We start from the raw sequence: 25,937 nt of genomic DNA, 5'->3' as shown, positions 1-25,937 counted from the left end.
CATCTCTGTGGAACAGGAATAGAACGTGAACCTAGTCACCAGTCTGGACCCCGAGCACAGCCTCTCTCCCTCCCATGTCCAATCCCAGGCTCAAGCTGCCCGTGAGTCTACGACAACCTCCCTTTTCCTGCTTCCCACCCCAATCATTCCATGCAATCCAGCTCCAGGCCTCCTCCTCCATAAAGCTCTCCCTGATTCTGCATCCTCTCTCTAACACATCAGAGTCATCCAGGGCAACATCTTCCCCCACCACCCTCTCCTCTCATTTCCATGTCTGTCCATCAGTGGAGGGTGGGGCTGTCTCTATGCCTGAGTGGCCTCTCCAAGTAGTACAGGAGTCCCTGAAGGCAGGCGCTGTACTACAGCCCCTAGGACTCCCAGGCCAGACTAGGGAACAGACGGATGGATGGAGTGGCTCTGGCTTTCAGGAAGGGTCCCAGGGTTCTCAGACCACCTGTGAGGCTGCGGGGTCCTTCCCTGAGGGACAAGAGGTCAGGAACACTGCCCTCTGGATTCCCCTGCCCAAGGACACTCACCCTGCTCTGAAGCAGCAATCTGTTCCCCTCTGTCTAGAACTCAAATGGAGGGAGTTCCAGTGCTTTTGACTGGAGAGACCAGTTCATCCCTCCCACCCCCCGACTCTGGGCAGACCATACCGAACCCAAGCATGAATGCATGTGGATGAAGACACCAGACAAGGCAGTCCCATAACCTCCTCAGAGGCTACTCAAGGTTGTGACAAATCTCACCTTTGGGAAAATCCTTCCTAAAGTCTCACTTAAATCTACCTCTCAAGTCCCAACCTTTCTCCTTCTCTGCAATCTGCATTTCCTCCTGCTTTCAGAACGTCTTTACTTAGACATTTCACTGAAACCTTACACTTAACCAGTCCAAAACAAAACTCTTCATCGTCCCTCCCAAATCCTCTTCTCCCCATGACTTTCCCATCATGGTTGACAATACCGCCATGCTCTCTATCTCACAAGTCCCCAACCCTAGAATTATCCTTTATTCCCTTTTCAAGTTAACAACCCTCAAATTCAGTCACTCACCAAATCACAACGTTTTCAGAATCTGCTTCTTCCTCCCCATTCAAACTGTTACCACACTGGTCCAAGCACTGGTCACATACAGTCTCAACTATTGCATCAGCCTATTCGCTGACTTCCCTGACTCTAGACTCTCCCTCTCCAGTCCATACTTCACTCTACCACTGCGTCATTTTTCTAAAACAATGTACTGCACGTCTTCCCACTTTTCAAAGACCTCAAATGCTCATCTATCCCTCTATGAATCAAGCAGAAATTCCTCACCATCAGTTTTAAAGCACTCATCAGCTCTCTTCCCCTTATCTAACCTCACTGCTCTTCCACTACAGTCTAACTTTTGCATTTCGATCCTCTAACCCAAACCAAATTTGTCTCCATCTTGTCCCTTGTGCCACTGACATCTTGTTCATGAACTCATTACTGCCTGGTACTCCCTCTGGCTTCACATCTGCCAGACCCTGCCCAACCTCAAAGACCTACTTAAATCACACCTCCCCCAAGAAGCCTTCCCAGACTAATCTCTCATTTCCACACATTATTCTCCCTTCCTTCTGCGTAAACTATATGCTTGAGTCTGAAATCCCTAAGCACCTAAGCATTTACTCCACCCCCACAGCACTTAAACATCTAACTGTAAATTCTTTGGCTTTACCGACCAGTAATTTCTTTTAATATCAATCCCTTGTTTAGAGTGTAAATTCCTTGAGGACAGGGATCATGTTTACCAACTGTGTTGTACTCTCCCAAGTGCTTAGTAAGGTGCTCGGCACAAAGTGCTCAGGGAATGCTATTAATTGATGGATACTCTAACTCCCCAAACACCCCTCTCTGTTGGGACTACCCTTCTCCTCAACTTCCAACTTGACCCCAATCACCCCCTAGCTCCCCTGAGATTTGACCATCCATTTCCCATCCCATTACATCTTTTCTTCTTCCTCCACATGATGACGCCCACAGCTACGCTCAGCACCAATACAGCAGCTGCCCTGACACCCAGGGCCCTGTACCATGGTCTCAGCCATGGAGGCTTCTCTGAGGCTGAAGAGACAAAAGGTCAGTGAGGAAAGGTCCTGCAGTCTGAACCCAAAGCAAATCTGCCCATTATTTTAACCATCATTTGCACGGGGCTCTTTGTAGGTAAAAGAGCAACCAATGGGGCAGCAAACCTGCTTTGGGATGTTTACAGGGCCCTGTGGAGGAAGATATTTTATCAAAGGAAGGCAAAAGAAGTTTGCTCCTCTCATTCATTCATTCATTTAATCGCATTTATTGAGCACTTACTATGTGCAGAGCACTGTACTAAGCTCTTGGAATGTACAATTCGGCAACAGATAGAGACAATCCCTGCCCAACAATGGGCTCACAGTCTAAATGGGGGAGACAGACAACAAAACAAAACAGAGTAATAAATGACATACAAATATGCCCAAGTGCTGTGGGGAGGGGAAGGGGGAAGAGCAGAGGGAGGGAGTAGGGGAAATGGGAAGGGGAAGAGGGGCAGAGAGAAAGGGAGGGCTCAGTCTGGGAAGGCCTCCTGGAAGAGGTGAGCTTTCAGTAAGGCTTTGAAGAGGGGAAGAGAGTTTGGTGGATGTGAGGAAGGAGGGCATTCCAGGTCAGTGGTAGGACATGGGCCAGGGGTCGACAGCAGGACAGACAAGAATGAGGGACCGTAAGGAGGTTAGCGGCAGAGGAGCAGAGTGCACAGGCTGGGCTGTAGAAGGAGAGAAGGGAGGTGAGGTTGGAGAGGGCCACGTGATGGGGGATCACCATCATCACCATGGGGATCCCCTAAAATCCAGGTAAACAGCCATTAGAATGTCTACAGACACAGGCACACACATACACACACACACACACACACTCACAAACTTGGGGCACCCAGGCTAAGTTGGAGGGAGAGCAAGTATTTAGTTCCCACTTTTACAGATGAGGAAACTGAGGCACAAAGACTTTAAGTGACTCATCCGAGGTCACACAACAAGCAAGCAGCAGAGTCAGGAGTAGACCTTAATTCCTCTGACTCTCAGGCCTGTACTCTTTCCCCTAGCCCACTGCTTTCTGGTGTTTCTGGTTGTCTTGCCCCACTTCCAAATTGTATCTTTCAATTGAAAAGTGGAGGCTGCATTACCCTAGCCACTGAATCACATGTTTACATGCTGTCTCTCATATCCCAATCAGAAGAGCCCCAGGAAAGACTGGATTACCCTCCTTCCCTGTCACAGTGAACATAAGAATAATTATGGTACTTGTTAGGTGCTTACTATGTGGCAAGAACTGTTCTCAGCGCTGGGGTAGTTATAAGTTAATCAGGTTGAACACAGTCCCTGTCCTACATGGGGACAACCTTAATCCCCATTTTATAGATGAAGCTGCTGAGGCCCAGAGAAGCAAAATGATTCGCTCAAGGTCACACAGCAGATACGTGGCAAAGCCCGAATAAGAACCCATGACCTTCTGACTTCCAGGCCAATGCTCTATCCACTCTGCCATGCTGCTTTTCCTCCACAAGCACAGTAGGCAGTGGGCACCTCAGAGTCCTGTGCTCCACCCAACAATGGTAGCTGGAGACCACATCCCCAGAGCAGGATGGAGCTGGGGAAAAAGCCGGTGACCAGGCAGGAGGGGGCCAGGCTGTCACCTGGGCCATCATGGCAGGTGGCAGTCATCTCCAGGAGGGCTAAGGGAGGAAGAAAGGGAGTACTGTTGTTTCTGCTGGGCATGGAAGATGTAGCCAGAAAAGAGCCATATCCCTGCTCCCAAATGCCTCCTTCTCCTTCCTGGACAAACTATCCTATTTGACACCTCAGCCCTTAGTTATTTTACCAGTTGATCAATTTGTTACTGATTTATTTAGTCACTTGTCCATTTTTATCTATTTGGTCTTTTCTGTTCTTCACCTACAGTCTCCTTCATGAGAATCCCAGCCCCTTGAGGGCTTTTCTATATGTTCTCCAGAACCAAATGCACTATTCTGTACATAGCAGGGATGCGGTAATTCTTAGGAGGCAGATGCAGACATAGAATACATCCACCCACAAAAGGACATGTGGACTCTTTTTGACTTGCCTCTGCCAGTGATTAAATTAAAAAAAAAAAGTTATAGAGGAATGTGAATGATCCCCGAGCCCCATCACTCCATTGGGAAAGGGGCTTTCTGAGGAAGGGGGGTAGAGAAGATGTGGGGGAGGTGAGTGAGATTTCTGGATGTAAGGAGTGACCAGCCAAGCTGCACAAAGATACCAGGCACACAGTCTCATGATGGTATAAAATGGCAGCCACAAGTGACCAAAGAGAAAGTAGAACACAAGGGCTAGAAGTGAGACAGGCCCACCTGTTAGCCTGACATGGCAGATTCCAGTTTAGAGAGAGAAGCCGCCATCTCAGGACCCCATAAGAAACACAAAAAGAATTGCCCTCTGCCTTGCTAAACCGCACACCCGTGTGGTTAAACGTTCTGTTCCTGTGTTTTTTGGGTTCCTCAAAGATGGGGGCCCCAGTTTCTGAGTTCCTCAAAGATGAGGGGCCCTGCCTCTGAGTTCTGCAGAGATGGGGGGCCCAGTTTCCCTGTCTCTTGGAAACGGAGGGCCCGCTTCGAAGCCAAACAATCAAAAGATGCTATAACTCCTGGCTCTCAATGATCTGCTTCCCCACAAAGTGTTTATGAGGCTAGTTTTGGAGACGATCATGAGACACTCCATAACTGGGTGAGTGGTTGACCCAGACTTGACTCTCGGGGATGCCTGAGGGAGTCCGTGATGAAATGCAAAAACTGCAGGGACTCGAGCTCATAGTTTTTTGGTGATTTTTTTCTGAGTATTCCCTTTCCCTGAACTGCAGTAAGGTTTTGCTTAAGGTTTTGGGATTTGGGATTCCTACTGAGAGATGTACCCTTTTGGCAATTCATCCTCCCTTGATGAATTGCCCCCGGTCTGTGCTAACCAAGAAATCCCGGTGATCACCCATAAGTCCTTGATTAACTGGTTATTGCCTTTCTTTGTTGCAACTTTAGCAATAAACTTGCTCTTATGGCTTGTGACTGCATCCACAGATACTCACAAGACTCCATTATCCTGATTCCTGCGATCTCGATACCCAGACGTAGCCTACCCTGGGCGCGACACCACCTCTGCCTCACCTTTTGCCTCACCACCTCTTCTGTTGTCCCCACTGTCCCCTCACTTCTCCCAATCATACACCCCTGTACCAACAGCGAACACATGTTCCAGGACAAAGGCTGAATTCTACCCAGTTCCAGCCTGCTCCTGCTCCTAGCCCAGTCCCTACCCCTGCAGAATACTACAAGTCAATCAACTGGGAGTGGAGATTCTCCTCCTCCTGCTCCAGCCCTTCTCCTAACCCTACAGAACACTACAAGTAAATCGACTGGGAACAGAGATGGACTGGAGCCAAATGGGAGTTGGCTAGGGAAGACGTTTCCTTTCCAGATTTCAGACACCCCACTTCCCTTCTGCCCCATTCCACCCTGCTACTGCACCAAGAGATGAATGAATACAAGTGCACTTTGTGAAACCAGCCACCACTCTCTCCATCTTCCATGGCCTACTAAAACCACTCTCCTCCAGAAAGCCTTTCCTGACCTCTCATTTTCACCTTTCCACCCTACCTTCCTACCCTCCAGCATCACCTATGTACTTGACTCCATACCCCTTCAGCCCTTAGATACCTAACCTTATAGGCAGTTGGCCGCCCTCCCACCCCCCCGCAACCTGCAATATACTTTAACGTTTGTCTCTCCCACTAGATGGTAAGCCATTTCTTCTTTCTCCATTTTATTGTACTCTCCCAGGTGCTTAGTACAGTGCTTACCACGCCAAAAAGTCTCAATAAATACCAATGATGATTGATAAGGACCAACTCTGGACTAAGTAGTTGAGTGCAAAGAGATGGATGGTTCAGTGGCTGATTGAAGGTAAAGATCCTTTTAGGGTCTAATCTCATCCTCTCTCCAGTCTTGGACAACTTTCGCCTTCCAGACTTGTTTTCCCCGGGTCCCTTGGGGCTTGTTCTGCAACCATGGCTGAGATTCTGTGCTTCCTACTGTTGGAAGTGAGAACTGCATCAGTTCCGTAAATCTGGCAGCCACTGCCTGTCTGGGCCCGATGATGGGGCTGTCGGCTGAGGCTGAGCTGTTCAAAGAGGAACTTGGACCCTGGGCACAGCAAGGGCTCAGACAGACTGAACACCTGTGGGGAGTACAGGGCAGCAGGGTTGGCTTCTCCCTGTCCTTCCACCTGATCCCACAAGGGATCACCCAAAATAAAACAGGCACACACACATAAAAGCGTGCATTCAGAAACTCACCTACTCATGAATTCTGGCACTCACACACATGGGGATGCGGAACGAGGAAATGGAAGTAAGACCTTGCTGAACAGCTCCCTGCAGCAGGGGTTGAGCCATTCTGGGTGGGGCAGAGGTAAAATCCTCTTCCACCACCAGTCCCAGCCCTTCCTGCAACCTTGGGCTGGAGGAAAGCATGAGAGGCTCAACTTTATAATTTTGATTCAGGTTGTTGTCACTGACATTTATTCAGCATTTAAAATGGCATACTGAGGTAGACTCAGGCAATCGTAGCAAAATCAGTGAAGATCCAGGTGAAGCCCAATAGCGGCTCCCAGTCTAGTTGGTGGAGGATGACACACCTACAAAAAAAAATGAGGATGTGATACAATTCATTCAATAGTATTTATTGAGTGTTTACTATGTGCGGAGCACTGTACTAGTGCTTATCAAAATCATCAGTGACAATGGGTTAAAATTCAACATTCCAAATGGCATCAGTAAAAGAGTAGTTAAACACTATGTGGAAAGGGGTAGTTTGCAGGCACCTCACCAGTCAAGAAAAACCATCCTTCCTCCTGAGCCAAAGACCCCAGGGGTGAGCCCTCAGCTCCCAGGGTCCTGATCCAACCTTGAACCCCGTGGCCCTCACTTCTACCTCCCATGATGACCTGACAGGGTGTTTCCAGCAGTGAGGCAGGTGCTCTGGGGTCTTGGTGGGCCCAGACCCCACAGGACTCTGCCTCCTTTTCCTCCCCCATTGCTGGTCTGCTTTCCCAGCGTTCCTCCGTAGTTTCCGGTGGGCAGTCTTTGAGAGTCTGTAAGGAAAGGACCCTCTTTCCAATCTCCATCTTACTTTTTGGGAGAACCCAGGGATCTGACCCTCCCTCAGCCCCTCTGACCCCATGGGCTCTGAGGGCACTGGGACAAAAACTGATAATTGGCACAATTTTCTAATCTCCAATTCCCCCCGATGTTCTGATTTATGGTTTATCTACCAGACAGTCCCACTGTCTCAAACATCTCCTGGAGCCCAGATAAAATATATGACATTCTCTGCAGTCACTAACAGTGTTGGCTGATGCATGGGCCTCCCACGCCCCCGCCCTACCCCTGCCAGGCTGCTGCTGTTTCTACTGTTGCTGCTTCCCCATATACCTGGGAACCCTGGGGTCATAGTCCTGGTGGTGAGGGGCCTAACCCCCATTCCCCACCCAACTCTGCCCTTCCTTTCCACACTCTCAATAACAATTGCCCCCGTCACCCAGTAGGAGGCTCTGACCTGCCTTTGCGCCAGGATCTGGGGAGAGGAAGACACTGGGATTGGCTGGCTCAGGAGGAAGGATGGTTTTTCTTGACTGGAGATGAGGGACGTCATCTCCATGGAACAGGAATGGCACATGAACCCAGCTACCCCTCTGGACTCTAAGCATGCCTCTCTCCCTCCCACATCCAATCCCTGGCCCAAGTCTCCCAAGTGCCTGCAACAGTCTCTTTTCCTGCTCTCCTCCCCATCATTCCAGACAGTCTGGCTCAAGGCCTCCTCCTCCAGAAAGCTTTCTCTGACTCAGTATCCTCTCCCTAACGCATCAGAGTCATCCAGGACGTCCTCCCCCTCCACCCTCACCTCTAATTTCCATGTCTGTCCATCCATGGAGGGGGTGGGGGTGGGACTGTCTGTATGCCTGTGCTGCCTTCCCAGGGAGTCCCCTGAAGGCAGGCACTCAATCAAGCCACTGGGGACTCCCAGGCCAGAGTCAGGAACAGAGGGGTGGAGTGGCCCTGGCTTTAGAGAAGAGCCCAGGGTTCTCATTTTCCCATTAGACACAGATGGTCTTTGAGGATGCAGGGTCCATCCCTGAGGGGCAAGGGGACAGGGGCACAGGTCTTTGGACTCTGCTGCTCAAGGACACTCACCCTCCTCTGAAGCAGCGATCTGTCCCCCTGAATCTGGAACACAAACGGAGGGAAAATCAAATTTGTCTTTGGCTGGAGGGAAGAGCTTATCCCTCCCACCTGACGTCTCCTCGCAGACTACGCCCAACCCAAGAATGAACGCATGTGGATGAAGTCACCAGGCAAGGAAGTCTCACAACCTCCTCAGCTGCTATTCAAGGGTCTGGCAAATCTCACTGTTGGGAAAATCCCGTCAAAAGTTTCACCTAAATCTACCTCCCCAGCAACCTTTCTCCTTCTCTGCAATCTATATTTCCTCCTGCTTTCAGGACATCGTTAGATAGACATCCCTTTGACATCTCAAACTTAACCAGTCCAAAACAAAACTTTTCATCTTCCCTCCCAAATCCTCTCCTCCCCATAGCTTTCCCCATCACCACTGATAACACCACCATGCTCATTGCCTAAGAAGCCAACAACCCTCCAATTGTCCTTTACTTCTCTTTCACCTAACAACCCACAAATTCAGTCACTCACCAAATCACAGCAGTTTCTGAATCTGCCCCTTCCTCTCCATCCAGCTGATGCCTCCATTCTGACCTCCCTGGTTCTAAGCTTTCCCCTCTCCAGTCCATTCTTCACTCTGCGGTCTGGATCATTTTTCTAAAACACTGTACGCACATGTCTCCCCACTCTCCTCCAATGGTCATCTATCCCTCTTTAGAACAAGCAGAAATTCCTTACCATCAGCTTTACAGCACTCAATCAGCTCTCTTCCCTTTACTTAATCTCATTCTTCCACTACAGTTTAACCCATTCACTTCTACCCTCTAACCTCAACCAATGCCACTGACCCCTTGTTCATAGACACCCTTCTACCTGCTACTCCATCTGGCTTCTGCCCATTCTCAAAAACCTACTAAAATCACACTCCCACAGGAAGCCTTCCCTGACTAATCTCTCATTTCCCCATTTTATTCTCCCTTTCTTCTAACAGTGCCAAGCACTGTTCTAAGCACTGGGGTAGATATCAGGTTAACAGGTTATCCCACGTGGGGCTCACACTTTTAATCCCCATTTTACAGATGAGGTAACTGAGGAACAAGAAGTTAAGTGTCTTGCCCAAGATCACACAGCAGACAAGCGGCAAAGCCGGGATTAGAGCCCACGTCTTCTGACTCCCAGCCCGTGCTCTTTCCACTAAACCACGCTGCTTCTCTGCTTTATCTAGCCACTTGAGTCCAAACCTATGTATTTACCCCACCCCCACAGAATTAATGAATATAAATCTAAATTATTTTACTTTTTCTACCTGTAATTTGTTTTAATGTCCATCTCCCTTGTTGGAGTGTAAACTCCTTGAGAGGAGGGATCCTGTCTACCAACTGCATTTACTCTCCCAAGTGCTTAGTAACGTGCTCGGCACTTAATAAGTGCTCAGTGAATGCTATTAATCGATAGATACTCCATCGCCCAAAACACCCCCCTCAGCTGCAACTTCCCTCCCTGCAATTTCCACCTAAGCTTGGACTATCCGTTTCCCACTCCGTCACCTGTTTTCTTCTTTTTCCACAGGATGATGCCCACTGCCGGACTCAGCACCAGCACAGAGGCTGCCATCACACCCAGGGCCTGGTCCCATGGCATCAGCCATAAAGGTTTCTCTGGGGCTGAAGGGTAGAAGAAGGTCAATGAGAAACCCTGCTGCAGTCTGAGCCCAAAGCAAATCTGCCCGTAATTGTCTCCATCATTTGCACAGGGGTCATTGTCAGTAAAAAAGCAACCAAAGGGACAGCAAAGTTGGTTTGGAATGTGTTTAGGGCTCTGTGAAGGAAGCTCTGTCACCAAAGGGAGGCATAGGAAGTTTGCTCCTGTCATCCCCACCTTCCTGGGAACTATGCATTCACAGATCCTAGAGACTACATTTCCCAGAAGCCTCTTGGAAATAAGACCTGTGGCTCGCTTCCGGGACATGGGTTGCTATGCTCAGACATGTAGATTTTTGGTAGTTCTTGCTACTGCTGAATCACGTAGAGTGAAAGAAGAGCAAAAATTTGGGCTTGGGTTGTTTCTCCCCATGTACTCTATCCTTGTATTCAAAGGACTACTCTCGTGTCTGAAATTTCTGTGATGGTTTGACACTTTTTTCCTTGTTCTGCCATTGTCGACCTGTCAAGAAACTTTCACAGACCGACCTATGGATTAGAGCTGCAACCTGTGCTGTGCAACTGTGATCTGGCAGAAAATTTGACAAAGATGCTGGTTTTTTCTCCACATCCTTTTTGGCTCTGCACTATTCTGGCCACTGTCCCTGCCTGCAGAAAATACTGGTTGGGCTCCATGCGGTGACCTTCCTGATGGAGTTCAGCTTCAGCAGAGCCTCCAGTGGAGACCCAGCTTCCCAACCCCTCTCCCTCCCTATTCCCTCGGGGCCAGTACCTGGGTTGGAGGTGGGCAATTCCAGGGTGCTGTGTTCCACCACACATGAGTAGCCAGTGTCCCCAGCCTCTTCCCGTACTTCCAGGGTCTGGCGCAAATAGAAGGAAGAGTCGGCATTGGGGAGGGTCCCACTGGAGCTCTCTTCGCCCCAAAGCCCCACCTCACCATCCTTCACCCAGCGCAGCAGGATGGAGCTGGGGAAGAAGCCGGTGGCCAGGCAGGTGAAAATGACACGGCCATCCTTGACATCGCGGCGGGTCACAGTCACCTCTGGGGGTGCTGCGGGAGAAAGAGAGAATGCAGCAGAGACACAGGAACCAATAGTTCAGAAGACTCTGACAATCCAAGCTAGTATAGCCCCAAACATGGAAAAGGGGGCCAGGCCCAGTGGATTCCAGAACAGAGAAAATGCTCATTCCCCAGGACCCCTCCAGAAGGAAAGCTGTTTTGCATAGGATGTCAATCGTCCACCTGGTGACATCAGGTGATGCAGAACCAATGACAGGGGAAGTTTTGAGCAAAGAAGGAGGAAGAAACAACTCGGCTCCTGAGCCAAGGAGAGCAAGGTCTCCATATTAGCATTGATACGGAGTGGGCATGGGGAATTTTTTACCCCAGAAAAGTTGAGGGGAACAAATGCAGCATTTGCCATTCTTCCAAACTCTAGGAGCCAAGTCTTGGGTAGTGGAACTGGCTTGGTGAACCCCAGGTGTTTCCAGAGATTTCTGAAACCTAGAGTCCTGGGATGGTGGTAGCATTTCACTGCGACAATCTTGGGTAACACCAGCCTGGAGCACAAAAACTGTTAATGGAGCCTAGGTATGTCCCTGGGTGTCCACATTTAAAGCATAAGATGGCATCACCTGGTATATCCCTGGGAGGGAAGGAGGAAGGGAAGGGTGGGGAGGAATCTCTCCAATTTGTAAGTGAGCAAACTCGGGGGCCAGAGAGGTTGAGAGGTCAGTCCTGTTTCCCAAAGCATGTAAGTGGTAAGGACCAGAACCCACATCTTTGCTGGACCCTGCTAAACACTCACTGTGCACTCTGAGGTGCCAGAAGCGTAAAATCATCCTCATCAGGAACGGACATTCCTCTCTGATGTAGCATTCTGTCTCCTGAAACCAGGATGCCCTCTTCTCCCAGAAATGCCCAAACTGCTTTTTGGCTTGTCCAGTGGTCATCCAGGCTCCCTTCAGCTCATCCAGCCGCAACATTTCCTCACGTTCGTAGGCAAACCTGTAGCGAGAGACCACTAGGACGCCTCTGTCCAGCTCACAGCCCATGATCACCTGAACTGTTTGGCTCCCTGCAGGAGGTAGAGAACAGAGATGGGGCCTGGGTGAGTACCCACAGCGAACCCCCAGGTCTGCCAGCTCCATCCCAGACACCTGGACACACACACTGCTGTCACTTTCCCAGAGCCCCAGCTCTATCCAGGTTAGCAGCAGCCTGGCCAAACTCCCCAAGACCCGTGGACTTGTGTACTCCCTGGCTTATGGGGGCAGAACCAGGCTCAGGCACCCCGAGAACTGAGGACCCCAGGGAGAAGAGAGGTTATGGGTCTTTCTGGGTTTGGGATCCCGTTTCATGTTCCTTAGGTTAGTCCGTTCAGGACATTCCTGGACACAAAACATTCTCACATCCCTGGAGGCTACTGCTCCTTGGTCTCCTCTGAGTCTCTGGGATGAGCAGAGCCCCTCGAGGGAGCCCTTGGGAAGGATTAGCTGCTCCCATCTCCCCTGACAGCCCCCAGAGACCGTTTACAGATCAGGTTTTATACCCCGTTCAGGTCAAGGGAGGGAAAATGGGGAAAGGAGATGCTGCGAGACTGAGCCACTCACCCCTGCTATGGTTCTGGTACTGGGCCCAGTTCTCCATACCCCAGCGGAAATCCATCTCGGAGATGTCCAGATCGGACTTCATTTCCTGGATCAGATTCCGGCCTAACACCTGGTACAGCCAGTTCTGACCGAAAACTATCTCCTGATCTGTGCTGTTGTAGGACGCTATCTTCTGCCCATCCAGCATGGTGAAGGCTGTCAGCTCGAAGAAACCGTCATCACCGCGAACTGCCGTTAAGTACATGGTCCCGATGTGATGGTCTGCATTGGGGAGATGCATTGCAGTATGGATAAGGCAACTTCAACTTAACACCTCAACACTACTTTGAGCCGATCTTATCAGATTCCTGATTCCACTCCCTATTTGCCAGGTCCATTTCCTTGGCCTTTTCTCTTTGGTCCGTCATAGTCCTTCCCTCCCTCAAAACACTGCTAAAATTTCAGGACCTCCAGGGAGTTTTCCAAGATGAAAGGTTCTAGCTCCATTTCTGCAGGTAGGGACTCCCATAAACCCCAGCCCTTGTCCCCATCTCTGTGCACTACAAATTACTCAAAATTCATTCATTCATTCAATCGTATTTATTAAGCACTTACTGTGTGCAGAGCACTGTACTAAGCTCTTGGAAAGTGCAATTTGGCAACAGATAGAGACAATCCGTACCCAACAACTGACTCACAGTCTAGAAGGGGGGTGACTGACATCAACAGCAAGCCATGGGCAGAGCCAGAACTAGAACCCAGGTCTTCTGCCTCCCAAGCCCATGCTACTTTGGGTACTTAAATCTCCACTCATTTATCTTATGATCCTCATTAATCTTCCTATCTTCCAAAATATTGCATATCCTGATAGCACATTTTTTGGGGCATTTTTGTGGTATCAGATTTTTTTAAAAAATACAGGGTAGAGGAGAGTGAGAGGGATGGATTATAAGGCCCAATTATAAGAGGTAATAACCACCTAAGTCAGAAATATGATTTTTACAAATAACCCTATCTGGGGTGAGTAGTAGACCGACGAATGAAGAATAAACCCTTCTGCCTACAGTTAGACAAGGGTGTCCAAATCGCTTCATCTTCAAATCCCTCCAGGCCAGGTTTAAAAACGTGTGGTAAGAGCTGCACACATACGTACCTACTATTAAGAGTCCATTTGTAGAAGAGGAAGGGAGAAGGAGGAGGGTGAATGATTACAATAATAATAACAATAATGGGATTTGTTAAGAGCTTACTGCGTGCCAGGCACTGTACTAGGCACTGGGGTAGATGCAAGTTAATCAGATTGGCTTTAGACTCACCCTCCAAGGTCTGTGGCAGGGAAGGGGAGCCCAGAAGGAGGCAGAAGAAAGAGGCCAGGAACCCCAACCTCCTCCGTGCCTCCATCCCACTCCCCGGCCCCCACTCTCCCAAACCACAGTCCCAGAACCAGACACCCGGAGTTGACGCCGATGAGAGTCCCGGTGCTGCCCAACAGTTCGGCGAGGAGCTCCGGGGCTCATTGCCCCGAGATAACAATCACACAGGGAAACACCTGCTTCCTCCCGCGCTCAGCCCCACAACAAGTCCTGCCCTGCTCTGCCCTGCCCGTAGCCTGACTCCACCCCCGGTCGTGACACAGGGCACATGGCGCCCACACAGAGGAAGAGAAACTGGCTGCCCCCCCGGGGCAGGAAACCCTCTCACTGCTGCTTTATTTCCCCCCGCTCCCAAGATAAAGCAGCAGCAGCAGCAGCTGTGAGGATAGCTGGGCCTGTGGTGACCCCCAGCCCTTTCCTAGCCATGCAGAACAATGTCTCCCATCTAGAATAAGCAGAAACACAATAATTTTGTTCACCCATCCCCACGGCCTAAGTCATGTCCATCATTTAATTATTGTCCATCTCCTTCTCCACATGATATCACACCTTGGTTTTACCAATGCAGTTCTCTTATGGTTCTCCTCCTCCCTTTCAGCCACTGGGTCTCCCTTTTGCCTCTCTTCCTCTTACTGCGGCAGCTCTAGAAGCTTTGTTCTGGAGTACTTTCTCTTTTTGCTTTACACTCCTTCCTAGGGATCTCATCCTCTCCCAAACCTTCATTCATTCATTCAGTTGTATCTATTGAGCACTTACTATGTACAGAGCACTGTACTAAACACTTGGAACATACAATTCAGCAACAAATAAAGACAATCCCTGCCCAACAATGGGCTCACCTCCACTCAAATGACTGCTACATTGACTTCACAGCTTCATCTCGCTTTCTCTGCAATCGTACATCTCCAATTTCCAGGGCATCATCACTACCTGGATATCCCATCAGCATCTCTAGCTTAATGTGTCCTAAACCAAACTCATCTTCCTTCTCAAATCCTCTTCTCTGATCTCTGATCTCTGTCTCCCTGATTTCTCTCCCTCTCTGCAGTCTCACATTTCCTCCTGTCTTCAACATCTCTACTTGGATGTCCTCCCATCACCTCAAACTTAACATGTCTAAAACAGAATTTCCCACCCAAGCCCTGTCCATCCTCTGGCTTTCCCACCACTGTATATAGCACTGCCATCCTTCCGGTCTCATGAGCCCACAACCTTGGCTTATCGTTGACTCCTCTCTCTCATACAACCCACATATTCAATCCTTCACTTAATCCTGTCAATTAACATGACTAAAATCTATCCTTTCCTCTCCATCCAAACTGCTGCCAAGTTGATGCAATCACTTATCCTATCCTGCCTTGATTACTATATCAGCCTCCTTGCTGACCACCCAGCCTCCTGTCTCTCTGCATTCCAGACCATACTTCACTTTGCTGCCCAGTTCATTTTTCTACAAAAACGTTCAGGCCATGATTCCCCTTTCCTCAAGAACCTCCAGTCGTTGTCCATCCACCTGTGAATCAGAGAGAAACTCCTCACTATTGGGTTTAAAGCACTCAATTCATTCAATCATATTTATTGAGTATTTACTGTGTGTACTAAGAGCTTGGGAAAGGACAATACAACAATGAATGCATTCCCTGCCCACAGTAAGCTTACAGTCTAGGGGATCATTTTGCCTCCTCTTACCTCACCTCACTACTTTCCTACTACAACCCAGCCCACACACTTTGCTCCTCTGATGCTAACCTTCTCACTGTACCTTGATCTCATCCATCTTGCCACCAACCTCTTTGCCCACATCCTGCCTCTGGCCTGGAAAGCTCTTCCTAATCATATTCAACAGACAACTATTCTCCCTTCAAAGCACATCTCCTCGAAAAAACCTTCCCTAAGCCCTTTTTTCCTCTTCTCCCACTCCCTTCTGTGTCACCCTGACCTACTTCCTTTATTCATCCCCCCTCCCAGCCCCACAGCATTTATGTACATAACTGTGATTTGTTTATTCATAAAATGTCTGTCTCACCGTCTAGACTATAAGCTCAACATGGGCAGGGAATGTGGCTTCTTATCGTTCTATTGTACTCTCCAATGTGCTTAGTTCAGTGCTTTGCACACAGTAAGCACTCAAAAAACACGATTGACTGTCTGACTCTTCTCCAAGTACTTCTGAGTCCAACAAAAAAATTCAAGTCTCAGAAACACAAGTGGTGTTTTTTTTAATTGCAACACTTAGTACTGAACTGTGTCAGTGAAGACAGATCACTTTCCCCAAATACAGGACTAAATCTCAACGTGAGAAACTGAGTGAGACAGCTCTTTATAGTCCGCAGTGGGTGTGGTGTTCCTACACAACAACAAAAGGATCCAATCAACTGTGGCTCCACTTTTCTCAACTGATCATAGGATATGGCTGAAATTAGCATCAAGAGAAGGTGTGGCTGAAATTGATGGAAGGGTATAGCTGTAGCCTGATTTAGGAAAAAAAGGTAGGTTGATGCAAAATGGAGACTGAAAACAAAATGGAATAAGGCTGGTTAACAGTTGGTTTCCACACTACATATCCCATCCGCACTGACAATACCACCATCCTTTTTATCTCCAAAAGCCAACATTCTTGCTATTGACCTTGACTCCTCCCCATCGTGGAACCCTCATATTCACTCTATGGCTAAACCCTAATTAACTTATTCTTTCCCCATCACTTAGAGCAGTGCTTGACACATAGTAAGTGCTTAACAAATACCATAAAAAAAATTTCCACCACATAATATTCTGGATCCACTTCTTCTTCGCCAAAGAGCACCTTCTTCTTCTTCAAATGCTGTTGTGTCATTTCCAACCTACAATGACTTTATGGACACACCCTCTTCAGAACAACCCATTTCTGTCATAAAGTCGTCCTGGTATGTGTATCCATAGAGTTTTCTTGATATAGATAAACAAGGAACTTACCATAGCCTTCTTCTGTAGGGTAAAAACATGGGTCTCTGCAATTTTGATCAACATTTTGATCACATAATCATCGGTCTTTGACTATTTCCCATGCTGTTGCTGCCCAGCACAGGTGAATAGACTTTTCTGACACTTTGGCCTAGACCGTTCCATTAGGGATTAACCTATATGGCAGAGCTCTAAGCTTCATTAGCATACACAAACCTTCCGGTCACGATAAGGCATCAATTCATAGGAGAGAAAAGAGCACCACCAGGTGCCAAATTCTTCTTGAATCCCCACTTGTTTCCTTGCCTCCAGACTCTCCCCTCTCCAATCCTTACTTCAGATCATTCTTCTAAACGGTCATTCTGCACACATCCCCAACACTCCTTAAAAACATTCAATCGTTGCTCATCCTCTCTGAATGAAACAGAAACTCCTGATCTGTACCTTTACAGAACTCCATTAGTTCCCTCTCTCCTACTTATCCACTTTCTTCTTCCCCCACATCACAGCCTGAACTCTTGGTTCCTGTCAGGTTAACCTTCTCACTGTGCCTCATACTCTTTTCTCTCACCTCTGACCCCTTGCTTCCACCCTTCCTTCTTGCCTGGTACACTTTTGCCTTCAATTTCCATAGATCACTGCTCTCCTTATCTTCAAAGTCCTTCTGAAATCCCTCCCGCTACAGAAAGATTCCCTTGAATCAACTCAGCACTTCTGCACTTAAAACTGCTCACAGCGCTTTTGTACATATTGATTTACATACTCTACTATTTAAGCATTTTCTCATCTACATATCCATCTTTCCAATCTCTCCTTTCTCCCATCTGTACTTTAGTGACTGTCTCCTCCATTAAACTGTAAGCTCCTTAAGGGCAGGGGTCCTGTCTACCGACTCTATTGAACTCTCCCAAGCATTTAGTAGAGTGCTCTACACAGACCACTTAACTCCCATTCTCTCCTGGACCCCCTCCAATCTGGCTTCCGTCCCCTCCACTCTACCGAGTCTGCTCTCTCTAAGGTCACCCATGACCTCCTTCTTGCCAAATCCAATGGCTCCTACTCCATTCTAATCCTCCTTGACCTCTCAGCTGCCTTTGACAGTGTCGACCATCCCCTTCTCCTCCGCACCTTATCTCACCTTGGCTTCAGGGACTCCGTCCTCTCCTGGTTCTCCTCTTATCTCTCTGGCCAGTCATTCTCGGTCTCCTTCGCAGGCTCCTCCTCCCCCTCCCATCCTCTAACTGTTGGAGTTCCTCAAGGGTCAGTTCTTGGCCCTCTTCTGTTCTCCATTTACACTCACTCCCTTGGTGAACTCATCTGCTCTCACAGCTTCAACTACCATCTCTACACAGATGACACACAGACCTACATCTCTGCCCCTGTCCTCTCCCCCTCCCTTCAGGCTCGTATCTCCTCCAGCCTCCGGGATGTCTCCACCTGGATGTCTGCCCGCCACCTAAAACTCAACATGACCAAAACTGAGCTCCTCATCTTCCCTCCCAAGCTCGGTCCTTTCCCAGACTTCCCTATCACCGTGGATGGTATGACCATCCTTCCAGTCTCTCAGGCCCGCAACCTCGGTGTCATCTTTGCCGCAACCTCGGTGTCATCTTTGACTCGGCTCTCTTGTTCACCCCACTCATCCGATCCGTTACCAAGACCTGCCGGTCTCACCTTTATAATATCGCCAAGATCCGCCCTTTCCTCTCCACCCAAATGGCTACCTTACTGCTACAGGCTCTCGTAATATCCCGGCTAGATTACTGTGTCAGCCTGCTCTCTGATCTCCCTTCCTCCTCTCTCATCCTGCTCCAGTCTATTTTTCACTCCGCTGCCCGACTCATCTTCCTGCAGAAATGCTCTGGGCGTGTCACTCCCCTTCTTAAAAACCTCCAGTGGTTGCCTATCAACCTCCACACAAAACAAAAACTTCTCACTCTAGGCTTCAAGGCTCTCCATTACCTTGCCCCTTCCTACCTCTCCTCCCTTCTCTCTTTCCACTGCCCACCCCGCACGCTCCGCTCCTCTGCCAGACACCTCTTCACCATCCCTCGGTCTCGCCTATCCCGCCGTCGACCCCTGGTCCGCGGTCCTGGAATGCCCTCCCTCCTCACTTCCGCCAAACTAATTCTCTTCCCCTCTTCAAAACCCTACCTAAAGCTCACCTCCTCCAAGAGGCCTTCCCAGACTGAGCTCCCTCTACCCCCCCTTTCACCTCTCCACAGCTAAACCCTCTTCTCCCCACTTTCCCTCTGCTCCTCCCCCTCTCCCGTCCCATCCCCTCAGCACTACTTATCCACTCAACTGTATATATCTTCATCACCCTATTTATTTTGTTAATGAGATGTACATCACCCTGATTCTATTCATTTGCTATTGTTTTAATGAGATGTTCTTCCCCTTGACTCTATTTATTGCCATTGTTCTTATCTGTCTGTCTCCCCCGATTAGACTGTAAGCCCGTCAAAGGGCAGGGACTGTCTCTATCTGTTGCCGATTTGTACATTCCAAGTGCTTAGTACAGTGCTCTGCACATAGTAAGCGCTCAATAAGTAAATAATATTAAATAAGCACAATTGATAGATCAATTGATGAATTGCCAAGTCTTTTCAGGGGTCCCTTTGGTGTCTATCCTGGGGGAACTGAATTGTTGTATTGTAAAGGTTAAGGTTAAGAATAACACAGTTAGTCAATAAAGAGTATTTTTTGGGCATCTAATGTATTCAGAACCCTGTACTAAGTGCAACAGAATCCAGATCAACAGAAGGTCTTACAACAAGGTGTGGTCTTAATTGAAGATGAAGAGACTGGAGGTGGGCATAAGGTAGAACTTTTCTATCATCAATAGTATTTATTGGGCAGTTACTCTCTGTAGAGGACTGTACTTGGGGAGCAGCTTACCCAAGTGCTTATGTAACGTGAAAATGCCACAGTGGTAGAAAGGACTTTGAAGATGGGGAGAGCAGAGGTCTGCCAGATCTGAAGGGGAAGGGAGTTCCAGGCACAAAGGACGTCATGAGGAAGGGGTGGGAGGTGAGAGAGACTCAAGAAAGAGACACAGTGAGTACATTGGCTTGAGAAGAGAGCAGTGTGTGAACTGGGGTGCAGTGGAAGAAAAGCAAAAGATTAGTATGGGGGGAGAGTGGATTGAGTTGCTTACAGTCAGCTGTGAGGGATTTCTGGTTGATATAGAGAGGAATGAGCAACCACCGGAGGTTTCTGAGGAGTGGAGAGATGTGAGCAAAATGATGCTTTAGAAAAATGATCTGGGTGGAAGGTGGGGATACAAATAGCAGCTTCAACCCTTGGACATAAGACATAGGAAGGGTGGGGGATACAAACCCCTCAGCCATATCTTGCACTTATGTTAGAGGGAGAGGGAGGTTCTGAGCCAAGACAGCTCTGGGGAGCTGGGGAGGGGACTGTTGGGATTGGTCGGCTCCAGAGGATATGCTTCCGGCTGGACCAGGGATATCCTTTCTGTGAAAGAGGAATGGTGAGTGGATCTAGTCCACCCCACTGACCTGGACCAGCTCACCCCTGGTCCCACAGATGGGGATACCAAATCCCTGGACGAACTAGGCCCTACCTTGGGGCTGCCCCCCAGGCTCTGCCCAAGAGTTAGTGGGAGCTCAGGAAACACAGGATGCCAAGAGGGGGCTAGGAACTGGGCATAGGGCTTGAGGTCAATGGCCCTGCGGTTTCACCAGCTCTCAGTCCTGTGCTACATCGCGCTCCCAAACCTCCATTAGGTAATGTCTTTGGCTCTGGATCTGGGAATTCTACTTCAGAGCCAGGAAACTCAATCCAGTACTCTTCCTGCTCCTCATGAACCGTCGGGAAATTCCCAAGAGAAAATGGGGCTCTGCCCCCCCATCTCCATAAGCATCATAAAGGGAGAAGGAACTGGCAGTCATCACCAGCCTGGGGATCTGGGCACTCTATGAGCCCCAGGCGGGCGTGGCGGCGGTCTGGGAGAGGGAGGGAATTTGAGGAAGTACGGGGGAGAGAGTTGGACAGTATGAGGGTTCTTGCACTCGTGCTCTGCTGCTCGCTTCTCCTCCTGGAGCATTATGGGTCTGTGGGGCAGCCCTAGCCCAGGTTTCTTACTGGAGACCTGGTAAGGATGGCCCGGCTCCCCATTCCAGGCCCCTCAGTTTAAGTAGGATATGGGGGTGTGCTGCCATGCTTCACTGAGCACAGAGTTCAGAGATGGTCCCATAAATCCATCCCTCCTCACCACCAGAGTGGAGGCCTTCTAAGGGGACACTGGGGTCTGTGTGACCTTCCCCAACTCCACTGCAACTGGCCTCCCCCACACAGAGCAAGTGGGGTGAGTCTGGATCCACAGACCCCTCCTTCCATCCACTCTGGGACGGCACTGAAAGCCCTAGTGATCCAGCATCAACCCTCTGACTCCAGATCAGTCCCCTTTCCGATTCTGTCTTCCATGGACACAGATTGGTCAGTGACTCCTTTCCTAGAACCATTCCCCCACCCAGACTGCTCCAGGAGTGTTCGGGAACTCCAAACTCCTAACTCTAAGGTTCATGGGGAACCAGAAGTCTCCAAACCATATCTAAGAACTTCCCTGCTTGACCTTGGGCAAGATACTTCACTTCTCTGGGCCTCAGTTTCCTCAACTGTAAAATGGGGCTGAAGTACCTGCTCTCCCTCCTCCCTAGTCTGTGAGCCACATGACGCGGGGGGGGGCAGGGAGGAGCAGTGACTGTGTCTGATATGAGTATCTTGTCATTTACTCCAGAAGTTAATACCATGCTTTGCATATAGGAAGCGCTTATGAATACCACAGTTATGATGAAACACCACAGTTTCCGCCAGGGAGTCGGTCTGCTGGTCACCGCCTGATCTCTGTCCTGGTAACACCTTGTCCTCCTCTGCCCTCCTGCCGGTGACATTGCACTCACATTTTCTCGCTCCTGCGCCCTCCCTCCCCCAGCCTACTCTAACCCTTTCTTCCTCCTCCTCCTCCAGACTCACTGGCCAGAGCTTGCAGCCTAGTGACCATGCCCAGGATGAGCAAGAATGGGACCAGGGAGGCCCCATCCTCCGCCACTCCATCCCCACCCCTGGAGCCGACTCTGAAGCCCGGCTCCTTGCATCAGTCAAAGCCCACGGTCCAGATATCAGAGTCAGCATGCTCCTCCCCAGACCCAGATACCCGCCGTCAGACCCATGGGGTTCTTGTGCCTTCAAACGGTTCAGCGTGGAAAGTTCATTTCCACGAGACAGCCATCACACCGAGACAGACACTAAGCGCTCCCCAGCCCAGAGCCTGACACCTCCCTGGCCCTGGCCCCAGGTTTGGCCCCGCCAAGCCAACTCCAGATTCCCACTCCCAGTCCTGGCATCGGCCAGGGGAAGCGAAACTGAGCCCGCTGGGGCCAGGAAATGACCTCATTGCTGGTGTGTGTGTCCAGCCCCAGCAGACCAGTTCTGCATCTGCTGCCAGCTGTGCCCAGGGCTCTAGCTAGCTGCCCCATCACCACGGCCACTCTTTAAAATCCTGGCAGGGAACCACAGGCACCCCCACGATCACACACACATACACTCACAGACAGATACACAACACACACGGGGTTTGTTATCTAAACAGGTGTTGCAGGTGGTACCCAAGGGTTCCTGGATACTGGAGGCTACACCCAGAGCTTCCCCTTTAAATGATGGGTAAAACACAGCTCTCCACCAACTGGGGAAGGTGTCCATTCCAGTTAGCCCTGATGAAGTTGCTGCTAAAGCCCCTTGACTCAACCGAATAACACAGTAATAATAGTATTTGTTAGTCATTCAACCATATTTATTGAGCACTTACTGTGTGCAGAGCACTGTACAAAGTGTTTGAAGGAGTACAATGTAACAGACACATTCCCTTCCCACAGTGAGCTCACAGTCTAGATGGGGAGACAGACATATAAGTAAATAAATAAACAACAGATATGTACATAAGTGCTGTGGGCCTGGGAGGGGGGATGAATAAAGGGAGCAAGTCAGGGTGACGCAGAAGGGAGGTAAGGACTTTCTATGTCTCAAGAACTATTCTAAGCTCTGGGTAGATCAGTTAATTAATCAATCATTCATATTTATTAAGTGCTGTCTGTGTGTGTGCAGAGCACTGAGAGAGTACAATATAACAAGCAAAAACTCCTCATTATTGGCTTCAAAGCTCTCCATCACCTTGCCCCTTCCTTCCTCACTTCCCTTCTCTCCTCCTACAGCCCAGCCTGCACACTCCGCTCTTCTGCCGCTAACCTCCTCACTGTGCCTCCTTCTCTCCTGTCCCGCCGTCGACCCCTGGCCCACCTCCTACCTCTGGCCTGGAATGCCCTCCCTCTGCTCTACCCCCTCCCCTCCCCATGTATATATATATATGTACATATTTATTGTTCTATTTATTTTATTAATGATGTGCATATATCTATAATTCTATTTATCTCTAAAATCTTGGCAGGGAACCACAGGCACACCCACGATCACACACAAATACACATACACATATGCTCTTGATGCCTGTCTACTTGTTTTGTTTTGTTGTCTGCCTCCCCCCTTCTAGACTGTGAGCCTATTGCTGAGTAGGGATTTTTCTCTATTTGTTGCCAAATTGTACTTTCCAAGAGCTTAGTACAGTGCTCTGCACACAATAAGCACTCAATAAATACAATTGCCTGAATGAATAACAGAGTTGGCAGATTTCTTCCCTGCCCATTAGGAGCTTACAGTCTAGAGGGGCATACAGACATTGATATAAATTATGGAATGTACATAAGTGCTGGGGGAACTAAGGGAGGGGTGAATAAAGCGATGCAAATCCAAGTGTTAGAGTGATGCAGAAAGGAATGGGAGAAGAGGAAATGAAGGCCTATTCAGGGAAGGCCTCATGGAGGAAAATCATCTTCATTAAGGCTTTGAAGGTGGGGAGAGTGCTCATGTTGGATATGAAGAGGGAGGACATTCCAGGTTAATGAGGTCAGAGTCCCTGCCCTACATGGGGATCACATTCCAAGAAGGAGGGAGAACAGATATTAAACCCCCATTTTAAAGGTGAAGAAACTGAGGCATGGGAAAGTTAAGAGATTTGCCGAGCTAGGATTAAAACCCAGGTCCTCTGATTCCCAGGCCCATACTCTGGAATCTGGGAGAGAAAGCCAGACCTTACAAGGGGCTGTCTGACTGGCTGTCAAAATCTCTTTCTAAGCAGCACAACCTAAGAGGACAGGTCTGGAGGCCAGGGGGTCAGGGTTCTAATCTTGGGTGACCTTGGGCAAGTCACCTAACTTCTTTGGGTGACTATTTCTCTGTAAAATGGGAATTAAATATCCATTCTCCCCCCTCGCTTAGACTGTAAGCCCAATGTAGAAAGGAAACTATGTCTCATCTAACTGTTGTATCTGCCCCAGAGCTTAGCCCAGTGCTTGACAAACACCAGCTGAATTCCCACAGTCAGCAAACCTATCTCAGCTTTTAGTCCTTTCTGGGCTCATCCCTGCAAACCCCTATCCCCACCCCCCCATCTCTCCCCATATAGGGCTAGACACTATGTCACCACAGAATGGGGGAGTCCCTGGTTTTGTTCATCATGCGACTAACTGGTGTCCCTCTGATGCCCCATACGTACTGCTGATGAAGAAGCATTTGCCAGGAGAGACATCCGCGGGGACAGTTGGCACCAAGTGCACTGTGGACCAGGGAAGAAATCTCTTCCTCTCCCCTGTCATGCTCCTCTGGCTCTGAAACACAAACCAGGGAAATTAACTGAAGAGGTCGCCTCATCCATTCTCCCATCTCTGAGAAGGGTCTCATCCAGCCCATCTCAAAAGGACGTAAACGAATCTGGGTGAAGACAGAGACTTCATACCCTGCTCAAACCTCCAAAGCCCCCTAAAATCACTCTCTTCCAGGAAGCCTTTCCTGATCAGTCTCTCATTTCCATCTCCCCACCCTCTCTATCCACCCTCCCTTCCCTCCCTCTGGCATCATGTATGTGCTTGACTCCATAGCTCCTCAACCTTTAGATACCTAACCTGGGGTTTGACAAGCCTCCCTGCTAGGAGAGTGCTTCATGATGTCTCACCTAGATTCCTCCTGCTTCTTGTTCTGGAAACTGAAAGGACCTCCTCTCTATGCCTGATTTCAAACAGATGGCCACCCCACAGTCCCCCCATAAGCTCCCCCACCAACATGCCATCTTCAAACAGCCCTCTCAGCTGGGGTATCCCACCTGGGACCCTTGACCCTACCCTCCAGAGGATTGGCTACCCTCCAGGGAAGCAGCGTGGCTCAGTGGAAAGAGCATGGGCTTTGGAGTCAGAGGTCATGGATTCGAATCCCAGCTCTGCCACTTGTCAGCTGTGTGACTTTGGGCAAGTCACTTAACTTCTCTGTGCCTCAGTTACCTCGTCTGTAAAATGGGGATTAAGACTGTGAGCCCCACGTGGGACAACCTGATTCCCGTGTCTACCCCAGCGCTTAGAACAGTGCTCGGCACATAGTAAGCGCTTAACAAATACCACCATTATTATTGGCCAAGAGAGTTTCCACTAAACCCCACCCAACCCCTCTCCACACTGTTCCTCTTCACCTGTTTTCGTCTTCCTCCTGACAATGAAACACACAGCTGGACTCAGTTCCCTCATAGTTGCTGCCCCAATCCCAAAATCCCAGACCCTGGGCCTCAGGGTTTGCCATGAGGTTTTCTCTGGCGCTGTGGTGGGAGGAGGGCCAGTGTCCACCCCTTACCACATAAATGAACCCATGATAGTCAGCATACTGTTTTGTATATTCAAGTCAGTTGTATTTATTGAGCACTTACTGTGCCGAGCACTTACTGTGTGCCGAGCACTCTACCAAGTGCTCTGGAGAGTACAGTATAACAATAAACAAATTCCCTACCCACAACGAGTTTACAGTCTGGGGGGCAGGGAGACAGATATTGACACAAATAAGTACATTCATTTGTAGATTATTTCAATGAGGCTCTTGATAACCAGGAAGCCATTAGCATTAGTAGAGCACAATTTTGGGAATACTCGGGCTCATTTTGGGGGGTGGAACAGAATCAATACAGCTGCAGGACCAGTGGACTGAAGAACATGTGGACT

General features: G+C 49.2%; 1 protein-coding gene across 3 annotated transcripts; it reads right to left on the bottom strand.

Moving 5' to 3' along the window:
* Positions 1–6,564: 6,564 nt before the first annotated feature.
* LOC100086501 (zinc-alpha-2-glycoprotein-like) lies at positions 6,565–24,561 on the bottom strand. 3 transcript variants are annotated; one of them, XM_029046528.2, is made up of 8 exons: positions 24,455–24,561; positions 12,527–12,787; positions 11,722–11,991; positions 10,851–10,964; positions 10,686–10,773; positions 9,800–9,916; positions 8,268–8,300; positions 6,565–6,712 (listed from the first exon to the last, which is right to left on the bottom strand). In XM_029046528.2, the coding sequence occupies exons 1-8, from the start codon at positions 24,552–24,554 to the stop codon at positions 6,631–6,633; spliced, it is 1,065 nt and encodes a 354-aa protein (XP_028902361.1). In that variant the 5' UTR covers positions 24,555–24,561; the 3' UTR covers positions 6,565–6,630. The 3 variants fall into 3 exon arrangements, with proteins under 3 accessions (XP_028902361.1, XP_028902359.1, XP_028902360.1); XM_029046526.2 differs by having other exon boundaries at positions 10,686–10,964; XM_029046527.2 differs by lacking the exon at positions 24,455–24,561 and adding an exon at positions 13,822–14,108 and having other exon boundaries at positions 6,580–6,712; positions 10,686–10,964.
* Between the last annotated feature and the right edge of the window lie 1,376 nt (positions 24,562–25,937).

The sequence above is a fragment of the Ornithorhynchus anatinus genome, chromosome 18 (assembly GCF_004115215.2).
Source record: "Ornithorhynchus anatinus isolate Pmale09 chromosome 18, mOrnAna1.pri.v4, whole genome shotgun sequence".
In the NCBI taxonomy this organism is placed as follows: domain Eukaryota; kingdom Metazoa; phylum Chordata; class Mammalia; order Monotremata; family Ornithorhynchidae; genus Ornithorhynchus; species Ornithorhynchus anatinus.
The sequence above is the reverse complement of the archived record's forward strand: the minus strand, read 5'-3'. Positions and strand labels throughout refer to the sequence as shown.